This window comes from Aquarana catesbeiana, linkage group LG05, assembly GCF_042186555.1.
Source record: "Aquarana catesbeiana isolate 2022-GZ linkage group LG05, ASM4218655v1, whole genome shotgun sequence".
Classification (NCBI taxonomy): domain Eukaryota; kingdom Metazoa; phylum Chordata; class Amphibia; order Anura; family Ranidae; genus Aquarana; species Aquarana catesbeiana.
The window spans coordinates 295,150,851-295,170,572 of record NC_133328.1 but is presented as its reverse complement, the minus strand read 5'-3'; the positions used below and the strand labels follow the sequence as shown (position 1 = coordinate 295,170,572).

At 45.6% G+C, this 19,722-nt stretch overlaps 1 protein-coding gene across 3 annotated transcripts in view; it reads left to right on the top strand.

The window, feature by feature from the left end:
* Window positions 1-19,722, top strand: part of TMEM245 (transmembrane protein 245) — a 254,346-nt gene that overhangs the window by 192,612 nt on the left and 42,012 nt on the right. For all 3 annotated transcript variants that reach the window (XM_073630782.1, XM_073630783.1, XM_073630784.1), the window contains one exon: window positions 15,589-15,734. In XM_073630782.1, coding sequence (XP_073486883.1) covers window positions 15,589-15,734 — 146 coding nt within the window. The remainder of the gene's footprint in view (window positions 1-15,588; window positions 15,735-19,722) is intronic.

Sequence of the window (19,722 nt, the reverse complement as noted above, 5' to 3'; positions counted from 1 at the left end):
GGTTGCGTGGCTTATGCGCAGCTGGTGTGCACGTGGAGGGCGAGCGTGCACATTGCACACGGCACAGGCTCAGTGGCTATAAAGCTTGTGACTGTGAAGAGTCCAGTGGCTGATGGAGGGACACAGAGCATACTGGGGCATGTAAGCACCGTATAGGTTTGGATACAGGCATTTAAAGGCACGCCTACTGGGCATTAGGCTGAGCAGCGATAGCAGCATTTTTTTTGCTGGACTACAGCTCAGCAGTAGATGCATATTGTGAGTACCTCTGAATTTTGTGCTATGTCTTCCTGAAGGAAAGGTGGGGGGAATACAGCAGGGAGGAGCGCAAGAGGGCCGCTGTCAGGATCTGAGGATCCTAGTCACGCGTCCACAGTACTATCCTCCTCTGAAAGGCTAGAGGCAACTGGCCAGTCTGAGCCATTGAGGCTGTCAGGTATAGTGGCTGCATCCAACATTTCAGCCTCTGCATACGTCACCAAGGACGATTTGGCTTCAGCATTAACTGGTTTGGAGGGAAAGATAGCCAACATGATCCTGTCTTGTCTCCCAGTCCAGGAAAAAATGCGAAAGGTCCCCTTCTCCCCCTGACCTTCCAGTATTGGAACAGGAATGGGCAGATGACATTGAGGTGCCATTGGGTGACTGGGAAGAAGGGCAGGCAGATGATTCCTTCTGAGGATTCAATCTCAGAGGAGCCCTTCTCAGCCTTGTAATCCCAAAAACTGCTAGTCCAATCCCTTACGGAATTGGTTCATTTTGCTTACAAGTTGCCCCCAGCGGAGGTTGCTGAGGCCCCCTTTTCTTCTTTGGGTTCTTTGAGGCCTTCACAGGGCCCACATGCTTTCCCTTTACACCCACTGCTGAAATAACTAATATATGCAGACTGGGATCACCCAGATAGGTATTTTGTTCTTTCTGGGAGATTTTCTCTTCTTTATCCCATGGAGGAAAAGTTCACTAAGAAGCGGAGTTTGCCAGCAGTGGATGCTGCTATTTCTTCTGTGAATAGGAGTCTAACTTGTCCAGTAGACAATATCCAGGTTTTCAAAGATCCAACCGTCAGTAAGCTGGAATCTTTACTTAAAGCCTCCTTTTCTATAGCTGGTTCAGCAGCACAGCCTGCAGTAGCAGCAATAGGGGTTTGCCAATCCTTAAAAGACCAGCTCAAACAAGTCATTAAAGGGGTCCCTGCTCAAGGGGGAGCGGCCCGTGAGTTAGCGGAGCTGCCAAGGGCCTTATGTTTTGTGGTGGATGCCCTTAAAGATTCTATTCAACAGGTGTCACGCTTTGCTCTCTTATCTGTGCATATGCGCAGAATTCCCTGGTTGAAGCATTGGTCATCTGAATTGCCATGCAAAAAACTATTGGCAAGTTTTCCTTTTCATGGGGAACGGTTGTTCAGAGACGACTTGGATAAGTATATCCAAAAAATTTCAGGTGGTAAGAGTACCCTTTTACCGGTTAAAAGAAGGAGTAGGCGTCCTTCATTTAAACGTTCTTCTTCCCCGGCACCAGGTGCTGCAGCCTCCAGGCAGTTTCAGCGACCTCCGTCGCCTGGTTCAAGAGGTAAGCCACAAGGCCAGAAGAAGCCCTGGGGGCAGAAGCATGCAAAACAGAGTCCTAAGGCCCCCTTATGAAAAGGGGCGCCCCCAGTCGGTCGAGAGGGGGGAAGGCTTCTGCAGTTTTCAGCAGTCTGGCGGGAAGAGATCCAAGACAGATGGGTCCTCTCCACAGTATCTCTAGGCTACAAGCTAGTTTCACGAGTTTCCACCATTTTGTTTTCCAAGATTGAATGTTCCCAGAGACCCGTTAAAAAGAAGGTCTTTAGGTTAAGGTCACAGGGTGTAATTACAGAAATTCCAACAGAGGAGCAGGGCATGGGTTTTTATTCAAATCTCTTCACGGTGCCAAAACCAAATGGCGATGTCAGTCCCATTCTAGATCTCAAAGATCTAAATCAATTTCTAATCATCCGCTCCTTTCGTATGGAGTCAATCCAGTCAGTCTTTTCCACTCTGAGGGGAGGAGAATTTCTAGCATTAATAGACATCAAAGATGCATTTCTGCATGTGCCAATTTGCCCCGCTCACCAGAAATGTCTGCAATTCGAGGTGGAACAGCGCCATTTTTAGTTCATGGCCTTGCCCTTCGGGTTATCCACCGTCCCCGGGTGTTCACAAAAATTCTGGCCCCGGTATTAGCAAGATTAAGGGTCCAGGGTATATCAGTAATGACATACCTAGACGACCTGCTTCTTGTAGATCAGTCGGTTGCATGGCTAGACCAGAGTGTGTCCAGCCCGGTCAAGTATTTGGAACACCTAGGTTGGATTCTCAACCTAGAGAAGTCAGCCTTACAGCCAGTAAGAAGGCTACAATACTTGGGTCTGGTCATAGACTTGGTCCACGAAAAGGTCTTTTTGCCTCAGAGGAAGGTCAGGGCTATAAGAGATCTGGTCCGTGCGGTCAAGGGAAAGAAGGATCCCTCCATTCGCCTTTGCATGAAGTTGCTAGGGAAAATGGTGGCTTCGTTCGAAGCTATTCCCTATGCCCAATTTCATTCGAGACTGTTGCAAAACAGTATTCTGTCTGCTTGGAACAAGAGGATCCAAGCCTTGGACTACCCAATGTATCTGTGCCCAAAGGTGCGCCAAAGTCTCAATTGTGGGTTGATAGTCAGAAATTTGCAGAAGGGGAAATCCTTCATGCCGGTAGCCTGGAAGGTAGTAACAACGAATGCCAGCCTCTTGGGCTGAGGAGCGGTTCAGGAGAAGGCCACTGTCCAGGGGAAGTGGTCAGAGACCGAAAAAGCCTTGCCCATCAACATTCTAGAGATTCGTGCAGCGCGTTTGGCGCAAATATCCTGGACTTTCAGGTTGCAGGGTTGTCCTGTCAGGATACAATCCGACAATGCCACAGCTGTGGCTTACATCAACCACCAAGGGGTTTCCAGGAGTCAGGCGGCCCAGAGGGAGGTGGACAATATTCTGACATGAGCAGAAGCATGTGCCTTTTCTGTCAGCAGTCTTCATTCCGGGAGTGCAGAATTGGCAGGTGGACTTCTTGAGCCGCCAACAATTGTCCCCAGGGGAGTGGTCCCTGCATCCAAAGGTTTTTTCAGCCATATGCCAAAAGTGGGGTACCCCGGATATAGATATGTTGGCGTCCATGTTCAACAAGAAGTTGGACAGCTTTGTGTCAAGGACAAGGGATCCACTCGCATGACCCCTTGGGATTAGTTTTCACAGATTTATGCATTCCCCCCAGTTCAGCTGCTACTGGCCCAGAAGATCCTGGTATGCAGAGATCATAACGTTGGCAGTAGGGAAAGCGTTGACTCTGCCATCCCGTCCAGACTTGCTTTCGCATAGACCGGTGTTCCATCCTGCCGTACAATCGCTAAATTTAATGGTTTGGCTATTGAAGCCCAAATTTTAAAGGATCAGGGGCTTTCGGGCTCAGTGGTGACTACCCTGATTATTGCAAGGAAGCCGGCTTCTAGGGCCATTTATTATAGGATCTGGAGGTCTATATTTCCTGGTGTGAAGCCAAAAGAGGGCATCCTCAAAAATATGTCATAGGAAGAATTCTTGCCTTCCTACGATTGGGGGTAGAAATTAAGCTAGTCTTGAGTACCATCAAGGGTCAGATCTTGGCCTTGTCAGTATTTTTTCAAAGACTGCTTTCTTCGGATTCTTTGATCTGGGCCTTTATATAAGGGGTAACTCGTATAACTCCTTCAGGCCGCCATTGTGCCCATGGGATTTTAATCTAGTTTGATCTTGCAAAGACAACTCTTTGAGCCTTTGCATCATATTCCCATGATCCTTTTGACAAGGAAGTTGTTTTTTTTGGTTGCAGTAACCTTGGCAAGGAGAGTGTCAGGATTGGCAGCTTTTTCCTGTAAAGAGCTATACTTAATTATTCATAAAGACAAGGTAGTGTTGCGTCCTCACCCAACTTTTCTGCCTAAGGTAGTGTCCAGTTTTCACTTGAACCAAGATGTCTCCCTGCCTTTTTTTCCCAAATCCTCGTTCTGCAGAAGAAAAATTGTTGCATTCTCTCGATGTGGTGAGAGCTGTCAGGTTCTATCTGAAGGTGACAGCTTAGATGCGGAAGACTGATGTTTTGTTTGTGCTGCCAGAGGGGCCCAGAAAAGGGCAGGCAGCGTCAAAATCGACTGTTGCACAGTGGATTTGTCAGGTTATAATTCAGGCTTATGGATTGAAAAGAAGGGTTCCATCTTTTCAAATTACACTCTACCAGGGGAGTTAGTGCTTCATGGGCAGTGCGTCAGCAGGAGTATATGGCTCAGATTTACAAGGCCGCGACTTGGTCTTCACTACATACATTTACTAAATTTTACCAGATGGATGTAAGGCAACAGGAAGATGCCGCTTTTGGGCACAGTGTACTGCAGGCAGCAGTATAGGTCTTCACGTCTGATGGTAGCCTGCTTTGATATGTGTCTCCCTCCCCTCAGGGGCATTGCTTTAGGGCATCCCACATAGTAATTACTATGGCTGCTCTGTGTCCCGTGATGTACAATAAAGAAAATAGGATTTTTAATACATCTTACCTGTAAAATCCTTTTCTTGGAGTACATCATGGGACACAGAGGTCCCTCCCCTCTTGCTGGGATATACATTGCTTTGCTACAAAACTGAGGTACTTCCTGTATGGGAGGGGTTATATAGAGGGGGACTTCCTGTCTTTTGGGTGTGCCAGTGTCCATTCACCTATAGGTGGCGTATAACCCACATAGTAATTACTATGGCTGCTCTGTGTCCCGTGATGTACTCCAAGAAAAGGATTTTACTGGTCAGCTGTATTAAAAATCCAATTTTTTGTTACTTTGCAGCTTGAAATGAAGACAGACACAATTTTTGTTTTATCCAGCTGTATTTACTTAGTGCAACTTAGAACATCCAAGTGAAAGACAGAACACCAACATATCAGAACAAAATAAAAAACAATCACTTTTTGGAGAGTTAGAAAAGGGATCACCCCCTTGTGTCAGTATTTTGTTGAACCACCTTTTGCTTTAATTACAGCCTGTAGTCTGTTGGGATTTGTCTCTACTAACTTTGTAAATCTAGACTTTGCAATATTTGCCCACTTTCTTTGCAGAACTGCTCAAGTTCAGTTAAATTTGATGGTGATAGATGTATGGGGACTAATGCGCAAAACCCACAATCTAAACAAGAAATAACCAATCTAGGACTATCAGTAAGGTACCAGGTAAAGAGCTGCCAACATAGATGGGTCCACTCAGCTCCCCCAAGAGAAATATTAGGTTCATATAAAATATGTGGCGCTATTCTACCCTCCTGTACCACACTATGGAAAGATATCTAATAAAATGACACTCAGTGTGTCTAAAATCCTTCTAATCCATATAGCAGATGTGTAGCAAATGAATACCTGAGAAACAACTCCAATTGCTAGATCACAATAATAAATAAGGCGTGTAGGAATAACAATCCATGCTCATATAGGACCTAACACACCACCTGATATAAATGAATAATAAAGTGGCAAGTGCAAAATGAATACTCTAGTGTAAAAACCAAAATAAATAGCATGTACCACAGAAATAATTAGCATCTCAAAATGGCTGTCAATACGGCCCACACAACTAACTGAAATAAATAGCGAGTGTATAAACAATAAAAATAATATGTAGATATCATGAAAAAAGTGAATTCAACACCTCAAACCCAGCAATGAGTATAAAATAGTTCACCAAAGTGTCATGAGTGAAAAACTAGAGATGCGGAAAAAAATTTATATATTTCATATCAACACATAACTGATAATAAAAAAGTGACAAGAGTGTATCATTAATGAATAAATAATAGTCCAAAAAAGTGACAATAGTGCAATGCAGTCCACACTAATGCTATTGTCATGCAAGATGTGACTTCTAGTGTTCACACAAAAGGAAAGTCAATATATAAAGTGCAGTTGGCAGTGGTTTGTGCTGTTCCTCTCAGATTCTTCTGGTGCACACACCAATAGTTCCCCCCAGCCTCTCACCTCTAGCAGCGGCCCCCAAGTGGGCCGAGTAAGGCAGATGGAAAAATGCTCTGGTGGAAGGGTTCCTGCAGTGGTAGCTTTTTCCTGGGGGATGTCCATGCAGCAGTCTATCCGTCTCGCCTCTCGCCTCTCACAACACTCCCACAGCGGTGGTTAGAATGAAAGGAAAACTCCCATAGTGTAGTAATTAAGGTAACATTTATTTAAAAAACGTAGTGACTTACAGAAAAGTTAAAAACGAGCAGTATTATCAGTTGCTTCCGGGTTCGGCCGTCCCCGTGAAGCGTGGACACCTGGCTCCTCCTACTCCTTGCGTCACACCACATTTATTCATTAATGATACACTCTTGTCACTTTTTTATTATCAGTTATGTGTTGATATGAAATATATAAATTTTTTTCCGCATCTCTAGTTTTTCACTCATGACACTGGTGAACTATTTTATACTCACTGCTGGGTTTGAGGTGTTGAATTCACTTTTTTCATGATATCTACATATTATTTTTATTGTTTATACACTCGCTATTTATTTCAGTTAGTTGTGTGGGCCGTATTGACAGCCATTTTGAGATGCTAATTATTTCTGTGGTACATGCTATTTATTTTGGTTTTTACACTAGAGTATTCATTTTGCACTTGCCACTTTATTATTCATTTATATCAGGTGGTGTGTTAGGTCCTATATGAGCACGGATTGTTATTCCTACACGCCTTATTTATTATTGTGATCTAGCAATTGGAGTTGTTTCTCAGGTATTCATTTGCTACACATCTGCTATATGGATTAGAAGGATTTTAGACACATTGAGTGTCATTTTATTAGATATCTTTCCATAGTGTGGTACAGGAGGGTAGAATAGCGCCACATATTTTATATGAACCTAATAAATTTGATGGTGACCATTTGTGGACTGCAGTCTTTAAGTAATTCCACAGTTTTTTAATTAATTTTTCTCCTTCAACCACTGTGTAGTTATTTTTGCTGTGTGCTTTGGGTCATTGTCATGTTGGAAGGTAAACCACCTTCTCATTGACAACTTTCTGGCAGAGGGCGGCAGATTTTCCTAAAGAAATTGACGGCATTTTGCCCCATCCATTTTTCATTCTATCCTGACAAGTGCTCCAGTCCCTGCTGCAGAGAAACAGCCCCATAACAGGATATTACCACCTCCATGCTTTACTGTAGGAATGGTGTTATTTGGATGGTGAGCTGTATTAGATTTCCGCCAGACATATTGATTGGTGTTGAGGCCAGATAATTAAATTTTAGTCTCCTCTGACCAGAACACCTTTTTCCATGTGGCCTCAGAATCTTCAAGGTGCGTTTTAGCGAAGCTTGTGACAGCATGTGGCCTTTCTTAAAGAGTGCCTTTTTTCTTGCAACCCTCCCATACAAACCACATGTGTGGAGAATTTGTGATATTAGTCACATGCACATAAATTCATGCAACTGCTGTAGGCTCTTGGTAGCCTCTCTGACCAGTTTTCTCCTGGCTCTTTCATCCAGTTTAAAGCAACATCCTGATCCAGGGAGGGTCTGTATTGTACTAAATACCTTCTACTTCCTAACATTAGACTTTATAGACTTAATAAAGCCTTTGAATTTTTTTTGTATCCATCTCCTGACTTGTGCCTGTCCACAACTTTATCCCAGAGATCCTTTGACTGTGCCTTGCCACCCATAGTTGATTGTTTGCTTTAATCGCACTACCAGGGATTGAAATGCTGCAGGAAAGCTCTTTTCATGCTGAGTTAATGTGCACTGCTGATCACAGTTGAGAGTCAAGTGGCATTGTATGCAGTTGTGAAGGGGGGAGGGGGTGATCCTTTTTCCAACTCAGTGTTTGTTTTTTTATTCTGTCATGTTGGTGTTGTCTTTCACTTGGATGTTATAAGTTGCACTGAGTAAATACAACTGGATAAAACTAAAACTGTCTCTGTCTTCATTTCAGGCCACAAAGCAAACAAATGTGATTTTCTTTATCATACATCACGGGACACAGAGTTAGGCTAATATTCGTTACCTACTGGGTTATACTTTATCTCCAGGTGAATGGACACTGGTAGACCAAAGGTCTTTAGACAGAAAGTGATCCCCTGTATAACCCCTCCCATACAGGCAGTACTTCAGTTTTTTTACCAGTGTCTACAGGGTGGATGGACACCCTTGTTTGAGCTCTCTCGAGCTCCAGGTCTGGAAGTCCCAGCACGGTTCTAAAATGAATCAAGGGATTGACCGATCGGATCCATTTGAAACAAGCTTACATGCTAAGATAAATGGTACTCGAGCCTCGCAAAGAAGATGCAAGGATCCTGCAAGGTTTTACCTGTAATGCGACCTCTGGGCACTGGACCCTGTGTATTGGAATCCTGGACACCACAGAGCTAAGGCATTCCTGCAGGGTGCTGTACAGGTCCCAGGGAGTGGACCCTAAAACATGAAAATGGTACCCAGTCCTTGAAGGTCCTCAAGTGACAGGTACCCGCCGTGATGGGTGAAGATTGGGCTCTTAGTTTTTAAGGGTGCCCTGCGCCTAGACGTTGAAGTAAAATCCCTTCATTTACTTATTGATGGGGTGCCCCATGTGTGTGTAACAATCTGTCAATCTAGCTAAAGCTGGACACCTGTGTAGCGGTGACCACAGAGGTGAGTTTGGGCTAGCTGCTGGTGCTTGAATTGGAGTATCTTTTTCCTGTTGTCTTTTGCTGTTTTACCTTATTGAGAGTCCGCGCGCAGAGGTGCGCCATTGCACAGCTTGGTTCACCATGGCGCATGTGCGTTCGCCAGAGTGCATGATCGTTCATGGCTACTGGGCGGCCATGGCGCACGTGGCTTGCCACGCAGTATGTGTTGTGTACACCGAGCTGTGCATGCGCCGTAGCTCTAAGATGGCGCACAAGGATTCATTTGTGCGCGTACACAGCCGCGTGTGTCCGCCGTGACCACGCATGTGCGTGCGCACAGCCATCTTATTTAAACGGTAAATGGCTGACATGCGGCGCTTCCACAGGGGGCAGCTGTGAGACACAGAGTAGGCTGTATGATTCACTTTATAGAAACTCATTCCTTCTTACCAACGTCACGTGAGTCACCAGGTGTCGGTTGGCAGGCTAAAGTGCTTGGCAAGATTGTTGCATATGGGCTTGGTGAGCCCTATTAAAGGGTCTCCCTTCTGGGGTAAAATACTGAACCTAGGTACTCCCTTTTTGTGGCTTGCAATGTCTTCAAAAAAGAGGAGCGGAGTTACCACTACAGGGTAAGGCACGCCTATGTCGTCAGTAGCTCCTGAGGAGCCTAGTCGTAACCCTAATGTTGTATCCCCTGAGAGACCAGAGGCTTCCGGGCAATCTGAGCCGCTGCGCCTGTTTGGTATTGTGCCTACAGTCAATACTGCTGCTTCACCCTTTATCACCAGGGATGGACTGTCCTCAGCCCTAGCCGGGTTAGAGCACAGGATTGCTGGCATGGTTGTCTCCATCCCGCAGGGTGGCAAGAAGTGTGATAGATCCCCCTCCCCTGAGCCTCCTAATTTGGAGCAGGAATGGGTTGAGGAAGGGGAAGAGCTAGATGCTAAGGACTTTAGGAGTAAGGATGAGCTCTGGCATGTCCGTGCAGCCCACGTGTAGAGCCCGCCAGGAAGTCGGCACTGCGCTGTGCTAATCACAGGTAGTGAGACATTTCCCAATCTCTGCAGCCGCGCATCGGGAAATGTCTCACTGCCTGTGATTAGCGCAGTGCCGACTTCCTGGCAGGCTCTGCACGTGGGCTGTACGAACACGCCTGAGCTCATCCTTACTTAGGAGATGGCCCGGCATATGAGTCTGCTTCTGAGGAATTTGGCCAGAAGATGTCCAGTTGGTATCAGCCTCTCAGTCGCAGAGGCTTTTGATCCAGACTCTTACCGAGATGATTCGTTCTGCCTTTAAGATACCTCCTGCAGAGGTTTCTGAGCTTCTCTTGTCTTCTTTGGGTTCCTTGAAGCCTCCTCAGGCTTCACAGGCTTTCCCCTTGCACCTGCTGTTGGAACAGGCGATGTATGCTTACTGGGAACATTCTGACAGGATTTTCGTTCCTCCTAAGAGGTTTTCCCTTTTATATCACATGGAAGAAAAGGTTGTTAAAAAATTAAGCATGCCTGCCGTAGATGCGGTAGTCTCTTCCTTAAACAAGAACTTGTCCAGTGGATAACGCACAGGGCTTGAAAGACCATGTTGACAAGAAACTGGAGTCATTATTAAAGGCTTCCTTTTCTTTGGCCAGTTTAGCTACTCAGCCAGCTGTCGCAGCAATTGGAGTCTGCCAGTCCTTAAAGGATCAGGTCAGATGGCCTGACAGGCCTAACCAGGAGGGTAATCTTGCTGAAAACAGGGCAGTTATTTCTTGAGCACTGTGTTTTGCTGTAGATGATGCCTTTTAAAGGATTCAATACAGAAAGTTTCTTGTTTGGCTCTCCTGTCTGTACACTTGCGCAGACTTGTGTGGCTTAAGAACTGGTCAGCCGAGCTTCCCTGTAGGAAGTTATTGGCAGGGTTCCCATTCCATGGGGAACGTTTGGTGATCTGGATAAATATATCCAAAAGATATCCAGGGAAAAGTTCTTTACTTCCTGTAAAGAGAAGGACCAGGCGTCCCTCGTTTAAAACCTCGGGGACTTATTCAGGTATTTCAGTGCCAAGGCAGTTCCGCCAACAACAGGGCGCTAGAGCCTGGGGCAAGCCGCAGGGCCAAGGCCAGAAAAAAACGGGTCCAGAACTCTTTTAAACCTGGCAACAAGCCCTCCTTTTGAGGGGACGCCCCCACTCTTCGGGTGGAGGGAAGGCTGCTTCAGTGTGTGGACATTTGGAGAACAGTGGTGCAGGATGAGTGGGTCACCTCAACAGTGTCCAGCGGTTACAAGCTGGAATTATGGAAGTTTCCTCCTCAAGAGTTTCTAAGATCCAACGTTCCTGTAGATCCTCCAAAAAGAAACTTATTGCTTCAAGCACTAGAGCAGTTAATGCATCAGGGAGTGATCATACAGGCTCCGGTGTACGAAAGAGGCACAGGGTTTTATTCTAACCTGTTCACGGTTCTAAAACCAAATGGGGACATAAGGCCAATCTTGGACTTAAGATCCATGAACCAACATCTGTTAATCCAATCCTCCTTCAGGATAGTCAGTCCACTCGGTAGTAGCCTTCGCTCCAGATGAGAGACTTCTTAGCCTCCATCGATATCAAGGATGCAAATTTACACGTACCTATCTTTCAGCCTTATCAGAGGTTCCTGCGATTTGCAGTAGAGGAACGTAATTTCCAGTTTGTCGCACTGCCCTTCGGGCTTGCCACAGCACCCCGGGTGTTTACAAAGATCCTAGCACCTGTACTGGGTCTTTTAAGGCCCAGGGGATCTTGGTGCCTGGATACTTGGAAGACCTCCAGCTCAGAGATCACTCACTACAGGCCCTGCAACACAGTGTAGCCTGCACAGTGCAGTATGTAGAAAACCTGGGCTGGGTCACAATTACTGAAAAGTCAGCCTTGAGACCAGCTCAGAGTCTCGAGTATCTAGGTCTGATCCTGGAAACGTTCCAGGCAAGGGTATTTCTGCCACCCCTAAAAATCTGTGCCCTGAAGGATCAGGTGCGTCAGGTAATGGGCACCAGGCAACCCTACATTTGGCTCTGTATGAGTCTGCTGGGAAGGATGATGTCCTCCTTCGAGGCAGTTCCCTATGCTCAGTTCCATCCCAGGCCTATACAACAAGACATCTTGTCAGCTTGGAACAGGAGAGCACAAGCCCTGTATTACCCCATGTCCTTATCTCCCTGGGCACGCTTAAGCCTAAGCTGGTGATTGCAGGATCAGAACCTGCAAAAAAGAAGATCCTCCTTCCTGGTGTCTTCGAGAGTACTGACCACAGACACCAGTCTCTCGGGCCGAGGATCGACCCTAGAGGAGCTCACAGTTCAGGGGAGATGGTCAAGGGCAGAGCAGAGCCTGCCCATCAACATCCTGGAGTTACAGGCGGTACGTCTGGCCCTATGGTCCTGGACGGTGGAGCTTAAGGACTGCCCCATCAGGGTTCAGTCTGACAATGCCACTGCAGTGGCTTATATCAACCACCAGGGTGGTACCAGGAGCCGTTCAACTCAGGAGGAGGTGAACTATATATAGTTCCATGGAACCAGTTCTCCCTGGTTTATGCTTTCCCACCGATCCCTGTCCTTCCTCATTTGTTGTGCAGGATTCGGAGAGAGGGGGTTCCAGTCATTCTGGTGGCACCAGCCTGACCCAGAAGGCCCTGGTTCCCAGAGATCAGAAATTGACGGGCCATGGACGCTTCCCCACTGCCCCGATTTACTGTCTCAAGGTCCTATATTCCACCCCAATTTACAGTCTATAAATTTGACGGCATGGCTTTTGAAGCCAGGGTGTTATAGGATCGTGGTATCTCGGGACCGGTGGTGTCTACCCTAGTGAATACCAAAGAAACGGTCACTAGAAAGATTAGTTATAGGATCTGGAAAGCCTATATTGCTTGGTGTGAAGCCAGAAAATAGCATCCTCGGAAATACGTGATTAGGAGAATTCTCTCTCTTTTCTACAGTCGGCTGCGGAAATCAGACTGGCTTTGAGTACAATCAGAGGTCAGATTTCGGCCCTGTCAGTATTTTTCCAAAAGCCTTTAGCCCCCCATTCGCTGGTCCGAACCTTTATGTAGGGGGCAATTGGTTTTCTTCTCCCCATTAGGTCACCTATGTGTCCTTGGGACTTAAAGTTGGTGCTTTCTGTGTTACAGAAACAACCATTTGACCCTATCAAGGAAATTCCATTGGTCTTCAAGCTAACCTTCCTGGTGGCCATCACCTTGGCTAGAGGGTGTCAGAATTGGCAGAGCCTTTCATGTATGGAACCGTACCCAATTCTTCACCACGACAGGGTGAAGGTGTTGCGTCCTATATCATCCCTCTTGCTAAAGGTGGTGTCGGCCTTTCCTTTAAATCAGGACATTGTTTTGCCTTCTTTTTTCTCTCAGCCCTGTTCGGCGGAAGAGAGATGAGTGCATTCCTTGGATGTTGTCTGGGCAGTCAGAGTTTATTTGTCTAGATCTGAGGATCGGACTCCTTTTTTGTTTTACCAGAAGGACCCAAGAAGTGGCAGCTTCCATTACCAATTGGGTCCACCAGTTGGTCATTCAGGCCTATGGTCTGAAACGTAAGGCTCATCCCTTTAGGGTGAGAGCTCATTCTACCAGGGGTGTAGGAACCTCCTGGGCTTTTCGCCATCAGGTATTTGTGGCTCAGATTTGTAAGGCTGCTACCTGGTCTTCAGTGCATACTATCACAAGATCAAGTGGATGTTGGAGCAGCCGAAGATTTGGCATTTGGCCGTAGTGTACTACAGGCTGCCGTTTAAAGTCTGATTGCTATTTTTGTTTGGCAGGGTGTCTCCCTCCCCTCAAGGCTATTGCTCTGGGACATCCCAGTAGGTAATGAATATTAGCCATACTCTGTGTCCCGTGATTTATGATAATGAAAATAGGTTCTTTTCATCATACTTACCTGTAAAAATACTTTTCTTTGAATACATCAAGGGACACAGAGGTCCCTCCCCTCTTTTGAGGATTCAGTGCTTGATACAAAATGGAAGTACTTCCTGTATGGGAGGGGTTATTAGGGGATCACTTCCTGTCTAAAGACCTTTGGTCTACCAGTGTCCATTCACCTGGAGATGAAGTATAACCCAGTAGGTAATGAATATTAACCTAACTCCTGTGTCCTGTGATGTATTCAAAGAAAAGGATTTTACAGGTAAGTATGATGGAAAAATCCTATTATTTTAAAGGGGGGTGATTCTTTTCTATACCCACTGTAACTAGTGAAAGAAGGAAAAAACTATATAACATAATTAATACTTGTAATGAGGCCACCCCCAACCCAAAATATGAGTGGATTTTACACTTTTAACTGAATAAATTCTCTAACAGTTCACACTTAGAGGCACCTCTGTATTCTCTCTTGTTTACACCTGAGCACCCTGTCATTTGTAGCAAAACGCCTGTCACTCAAAGTACAAGAGTGACTTTTTTTAAAGGGGTTGTAAAGGTAAAAATTTTTTCACCTTAATGCATTATATGCATTAAGGTGAAAAAACTTTTGACAGTACCGCCGCCCCCAGCCCCCCCCCCCCCCCCCGTTTTACTTACCTGACACCTCGAATCTCCGCTGCTCGTTCCCGTCATCTCTATTGCAGCTCAGCCTGGTCGCTGATTGGCTGCAGTGGATGGATTGAAAGCAGCGCAGCCATTGGCTCGCGCTGCTGTCAATCACATCCGATGATGCGGCGCGCCGGGGGGCGGGGTCGAGTGATACAGTGAGCGGCTATAGCCGCCGGCTGTATCACGGGAGCGCGCCCGCAAGAACTAACCACCATGCGAGGGAGCTCGCATTAAGGTGGATAGTTCTTGCGGGGAGGAGCTGAAATAGCCGCCGAGGGACCCCAGAAAAGCAGGTTCGGGGCCACTCTGTGCAGAACGAGCTGCACAGTGAAGGTAAGTATAACATGTTTGTTATTTTTAAACAATAAAAAAATTACCTTTACAACCCCTTTAAGCAGAATTGAGCGTTTTTGTCCCCAAAGACTTAAAAGGAAACGTCTGAAAAGCGTGGCATGAGCTGTTTTTGAGCCTTTCTATGCTCAAACAGCAGCTCTCTGCCCCTTTTTCACCAGCACTCCACACCTTTAGTTGAAAAACGCCTGACAAAAATGTGCAATTCTACTCCAAAAAACACTTGAAAATGTGATGTTTAGATGTAAATGTAGCCTCAGGTGCTGCTCACATCTGGGCGTTTACGATTGCGGGCAGAATCATCATGATTCAGCCCACAATCCCAAAACACTCTGCCAATCATTTTCAAGAGCACCTAAACGTGGGTGCAATTCTGCCACGATTGTCGCGCTGCAATCACGGCAAACCGCATCGCGCAAAGCTTGTCATGCAAAAGAAGCTCCTTTTTGAACAAGCTTTGTGCAATGTGGTTTGCCACGATTGCAGCATGATTGTGCGAAAATCGCACCCGCGTTTAGATTCCTTTGAAAATGAATCGCACCTGAATAAGCATGGTGTGATTTTGTCAGTTTTGCAGAGCGTTTTGGACTAATGAGCAGAATCACTGCAATTCTGCCCACGATTGCAAACGCTCAGGTGTAAAAGGGGCCTCAAAGGGCTATTTCTGCCAGGCTTGTATCTTGCATCCTTTTAAAAATATATTCTAGGTGTACCGAGTCATATTTGAGCATTGAGAATGCTCATAAGCATTTGTAATGAGAATTTTATGAGCATCGTTTGGTTATTTCTATAGACTATAATGGGAGGTAAAAATGCTTGGATATGCAAGTAGGATTACAGGAGACTGATTTCAAGAGAGTTTTAAAATGCCTCTAAGCAAAGTTATGTTTGCATTTTAAAAATCTGCATGATGCTTTGAACTGCAGTATGAACAGTTCCCAAATAAAACTATACATACTAAACCATATGTTCTTTGTATGCTCTGTGTTTTATAGGTTATTTTTCTTACAACACTGTTCTACCTCCTGAGTTCCAGTGATGAATACTACAAGCCTGTAAAATGGGTTTTAAGTCTTACACCACTCTCTCAGCCTGGACCTTCGTCCAATATTATTGGTCAGTCAGTAGAGGAAGCTATAAGGTATGTTCTACGTTAAATCTTTTTTTTTTCCTTAGCAAGACTTCTAAGCTACATCTAAAGCCAAATCTTATTTTTGATGAAGCAAGAAATAGTTAAAAGGGTTGTAAACCCTTGTTTTTTCACCTTAATGCATCCTATGAATTAAGATGAAAAAACTTCTGTCACTGACCGGCCCCCCAGCACCCCCACCCCCGTTTTACTCACCTGAGCCCCGTAATTCTCACACCGGAGATGCGCTCTTCCCCACTGCTCATTGTCTCGGCTCTTGATTGGATAGATTGATAGTAGCGCAGCCATTGGCTCACGCTGCTGTCAATCAAATTCAATGACATGGGTGCCGGGGGGGCAGGGCCGAGTCCGGCATTCTGCGTAATGCTGGACTTGGGAGCGCACCCGCAAGGGAACCCCCAGGAGAGCGCTTCTCCTAGGGGGTTATACGATGCGGGGAGGAGCTACCAGCGCCGCTGAGGAACCCCAGAAGTCAAGGATCAGGGCCACTCTGCAAAACGATTTGCAAAGTGGAGGTAAGTTTGTTATTGTTTTTTTTTTATTGTTATTTTTTTTTTTTTTTTTTAAAAGAGGGTTTACAATCACTTTAAAATACCGTGTGAGGTTTTCTTGCCATCTGTGCCCCAATCTCTCCAGATTGAGGGAAGTCCCCTCTTAGTTGTCATTGGAACAAGTTTCTTCCTTTAAGGCTCAGTTCACCCTTGGTAAAGAAAAAATAAATGCACATGATTTTGCAGGTAAGAAAAAAAACTACAGGTAGTTATAAAGCATCAGCAATTGAAGCAGCACTGTGCATATATATTTCGCACATTTGCATCAGTCCCTGCCCTCAAGCAGCTTACAATGTAAAGTCCCTAACTTAGATTCATACATACACCTACTAGGGCCAATTTAGACAGGAGCCAATCAACCTACCAGGATGTCTTTGGAGTGTGGAAGGAAACCAGAGTATGCAGAGCAAACCCACGCAGGCACAGAGAGAACATGCAATCTCCATGAAGTTAGTGCTGTGGTTAGGATCCGAACCTATGACCCAAGTGCTGCCAGGCAAAAGTGCTGTGCGTTTTCTTATTTTTTTTTTCCCCAAGTAGCCCACAAAGCATTGCACCCATGATTAGTGAACCACATATATAATGTCAGGCTCCTGCAGACACTCGGCACAGCTATCTGCCTGCACCTCCATACCAGCAAACACTTATTGAGCTGCAGGAAGAGCGTCATTAAGTTCATTAAAAAATACTTGCCATGTGTGTGGTGGCAGACAGGGACTTGTAGTTCATTCACAGATCTCTGTGACTGAATGACACAGATGTGTGGGTGAAGCCGCACTCTTTTTAAAACATGACAGCGGGTGCAGGGAGAAAACCCCCCGCCCATTGTCACAGGGAAGAGCTGGATTGGGGTGAGGTGGTGGGTGCTAAACATGTTACAGCCTACATACGGTTGTAACACTTCAATTCACTGCAAATTTAAAGAGTCCTGTGCTTTTTCTGAACATTGCGGTGTGGTTCAGATGCGAATTCCAAGCACATTGCCTTCTATGGAACTGCATCTGAATCGCACATGTCATCAGTTTTGAACAGGAATTGAGAAAAAATTGTGTGGGGATCCTCCCCCAATCCACACCAGGCCCTCCGGGTCTGGTATGGATTTTAAGGTGAACCCCACGGCAAAAAAAAAAGGTGTAGGTCCCCCCGAACTGGTATGGATTTTGAGGTTGAACCCCCACACCACTTACAGGTTTAACCACTTACAGACTGGAAGATTTTCACCCTTAATGACCAGGCCATTTTTTTGCAATACGGCACTGTGTCAGTTTAACTGACAACTGCATGGTCGGGCGATGCTGTCCCAAAAACAAATTGACATAATTTTTTCCCCACAAATAGAGCTTTCTTTTGGTGGTATTTGATCACCTCTGCAGTTTGTATTTTTTGTGCTATAAACAAAAAAAGATTGACAATTTTGAAAAAAATAAATACATTTTTACTTTTTGCTATAATATCCCCAAATTTAAAAAAAAACAAACACATTTCTTCATCAGTTTAGGCCAGTATGTATTCTACATTTTTTTGGTAAAAAAATTGCAATAACCGTATATTGATTGGTTTGGGCAAAAGTTATAGCGTCTACAAAATGGGAATAGATTTATGCCATTTTTATTATTTTTTTTACTAGTAATGGCGGTGATTTGCGATTTTTTTTTTTTTTTTTAGCGTGATTGTGGCGGACAGATCGGGCACTTTTTTGGGACCATTGACATTTATACAGCGATCAGAACTAAAAAATAGCCACTAATTACTGTATAAATGTCTTTGGTAGAGAAGGGGATAACACTAGAAGGGCGATCAAGGGATTAAGTGTGTTCCCTGGGAGTGTTTCTAACTGTATGGAGGCTGGGCTGACTGGTGGAGGAGAAAGATCGTTGTTCCTAATCACTAGGAAAAGCAGATCTCTCCCTAACTCCCCTGTCAGAACGGGGATCTGTCTGTTTACATTGACAGATCCCCGTTCTGGCTCTCATTTCCGTGACCGCAGGTGGCCGGCGGACATCGTGGCCACCGGCCACATGCATCGGTTCCCCCGCCATGCAGTGGACGTGCGCGCACCTGCTATGGCTCCTTGTAGGAGCTGACATACACCTACAGCGAATTGTGGGAACGTGCCAACCTGCCGCCGTATAACGACGGCGGCTGGTCGGCAGGTGGTTAAACAAAAAATGGTAGAATTCGATTTGCCAGCTCTCCCTGAGCTGGAACCGCAAGAGATTCCCTGCTCTCTCTGGATCACCTTGGAGGGCAGACAACCCCTCCAGGCTAGGTCACTTTCCACCAGGCAAAGAACCCTACTGTTGGCCTCAGACCATTTTTACCCCTCAGCCCCCTGCTGGTCCCTCTCCCAACCGGGATTGGCTAAGGCGGTATTGATATTCATGTGTAAAATTAGGTTTGCCACGCTAACAATCAATACAAATATGTGACAATTCAATATATGAAAATATAATATATTGTTTATAAGAATATGTTTATAAAAATAAAAAAACAGATCAAATGTGTCAAAGTGAGTCCCATGTGATAAAACAGTCCATTATAACACCTCATGACAGTTCCAAATATGAAGGCTCTGATGCCCTCATAGGCGTGCGCACAGGGTGTGCCAGGTGTGCCTGGGCACACCCTAATGCCCAGGCACATCCAAAACACCCCAGGGCTTTTTTGCTGCCAAAATGTGTGAGAATTCTTTTTTTCTAAATGACACTGCTGCGAGTTAGACTATTTGTCATGGATGTGTACAACTCCTGTGGGAACTGCAGCCACTGGCTGCGGAGTAATCAGTCAGTCAGCCACATTTTCCGATGCTGACTCTTTAGTTCCGGCTACAGCATCCCTGTCAGCTGAATATCACTCTGCCACCAGCTGTCAGAGATGAAGCCTGTGAACTTCAGAGACCATCGGATAATTCCCGACTGCTTACTTTACAGCTGTGGCTGCAATCCTTACAGGAGTCAGCCACCATCCTATGCCCTGTGTGCCAGAAGACAGCTTGCCGAACTCCTCTCTGATGCCGCATTTGGATGAAAACTGTCTCTCTTCTCCTCGGGTTCCTGTCTGGCTGAGTCGGGGCTTTCACAGCTCCAGTACAGGTGGGAGGAGCAGGAAGAGATCATCACAGAGTGCACCCTCGATCACTTTCCTCCTGTCCAGCACACAGCACAGCTCTCCCTGGGGTTGATGGAAGAGCTCAGAGGACAGATAGCAGCCTTTTATCTGTGAGACCTGTGAGTACTGACCTTCTCTGCCTTCCACTATACAATTCTATGCTGTAAACCTGCCCTGCACTTTGCAGAACAGGTTTACTGAAAGAGAAAGTAACATTCTTGAACAGGTTAGGAATTCCTGGGACTTCTGAGGTGTTACATAAATGTATTCCACATACACATTATATCCTGTTAAAATGATTTTTTTTTAAATACATATAA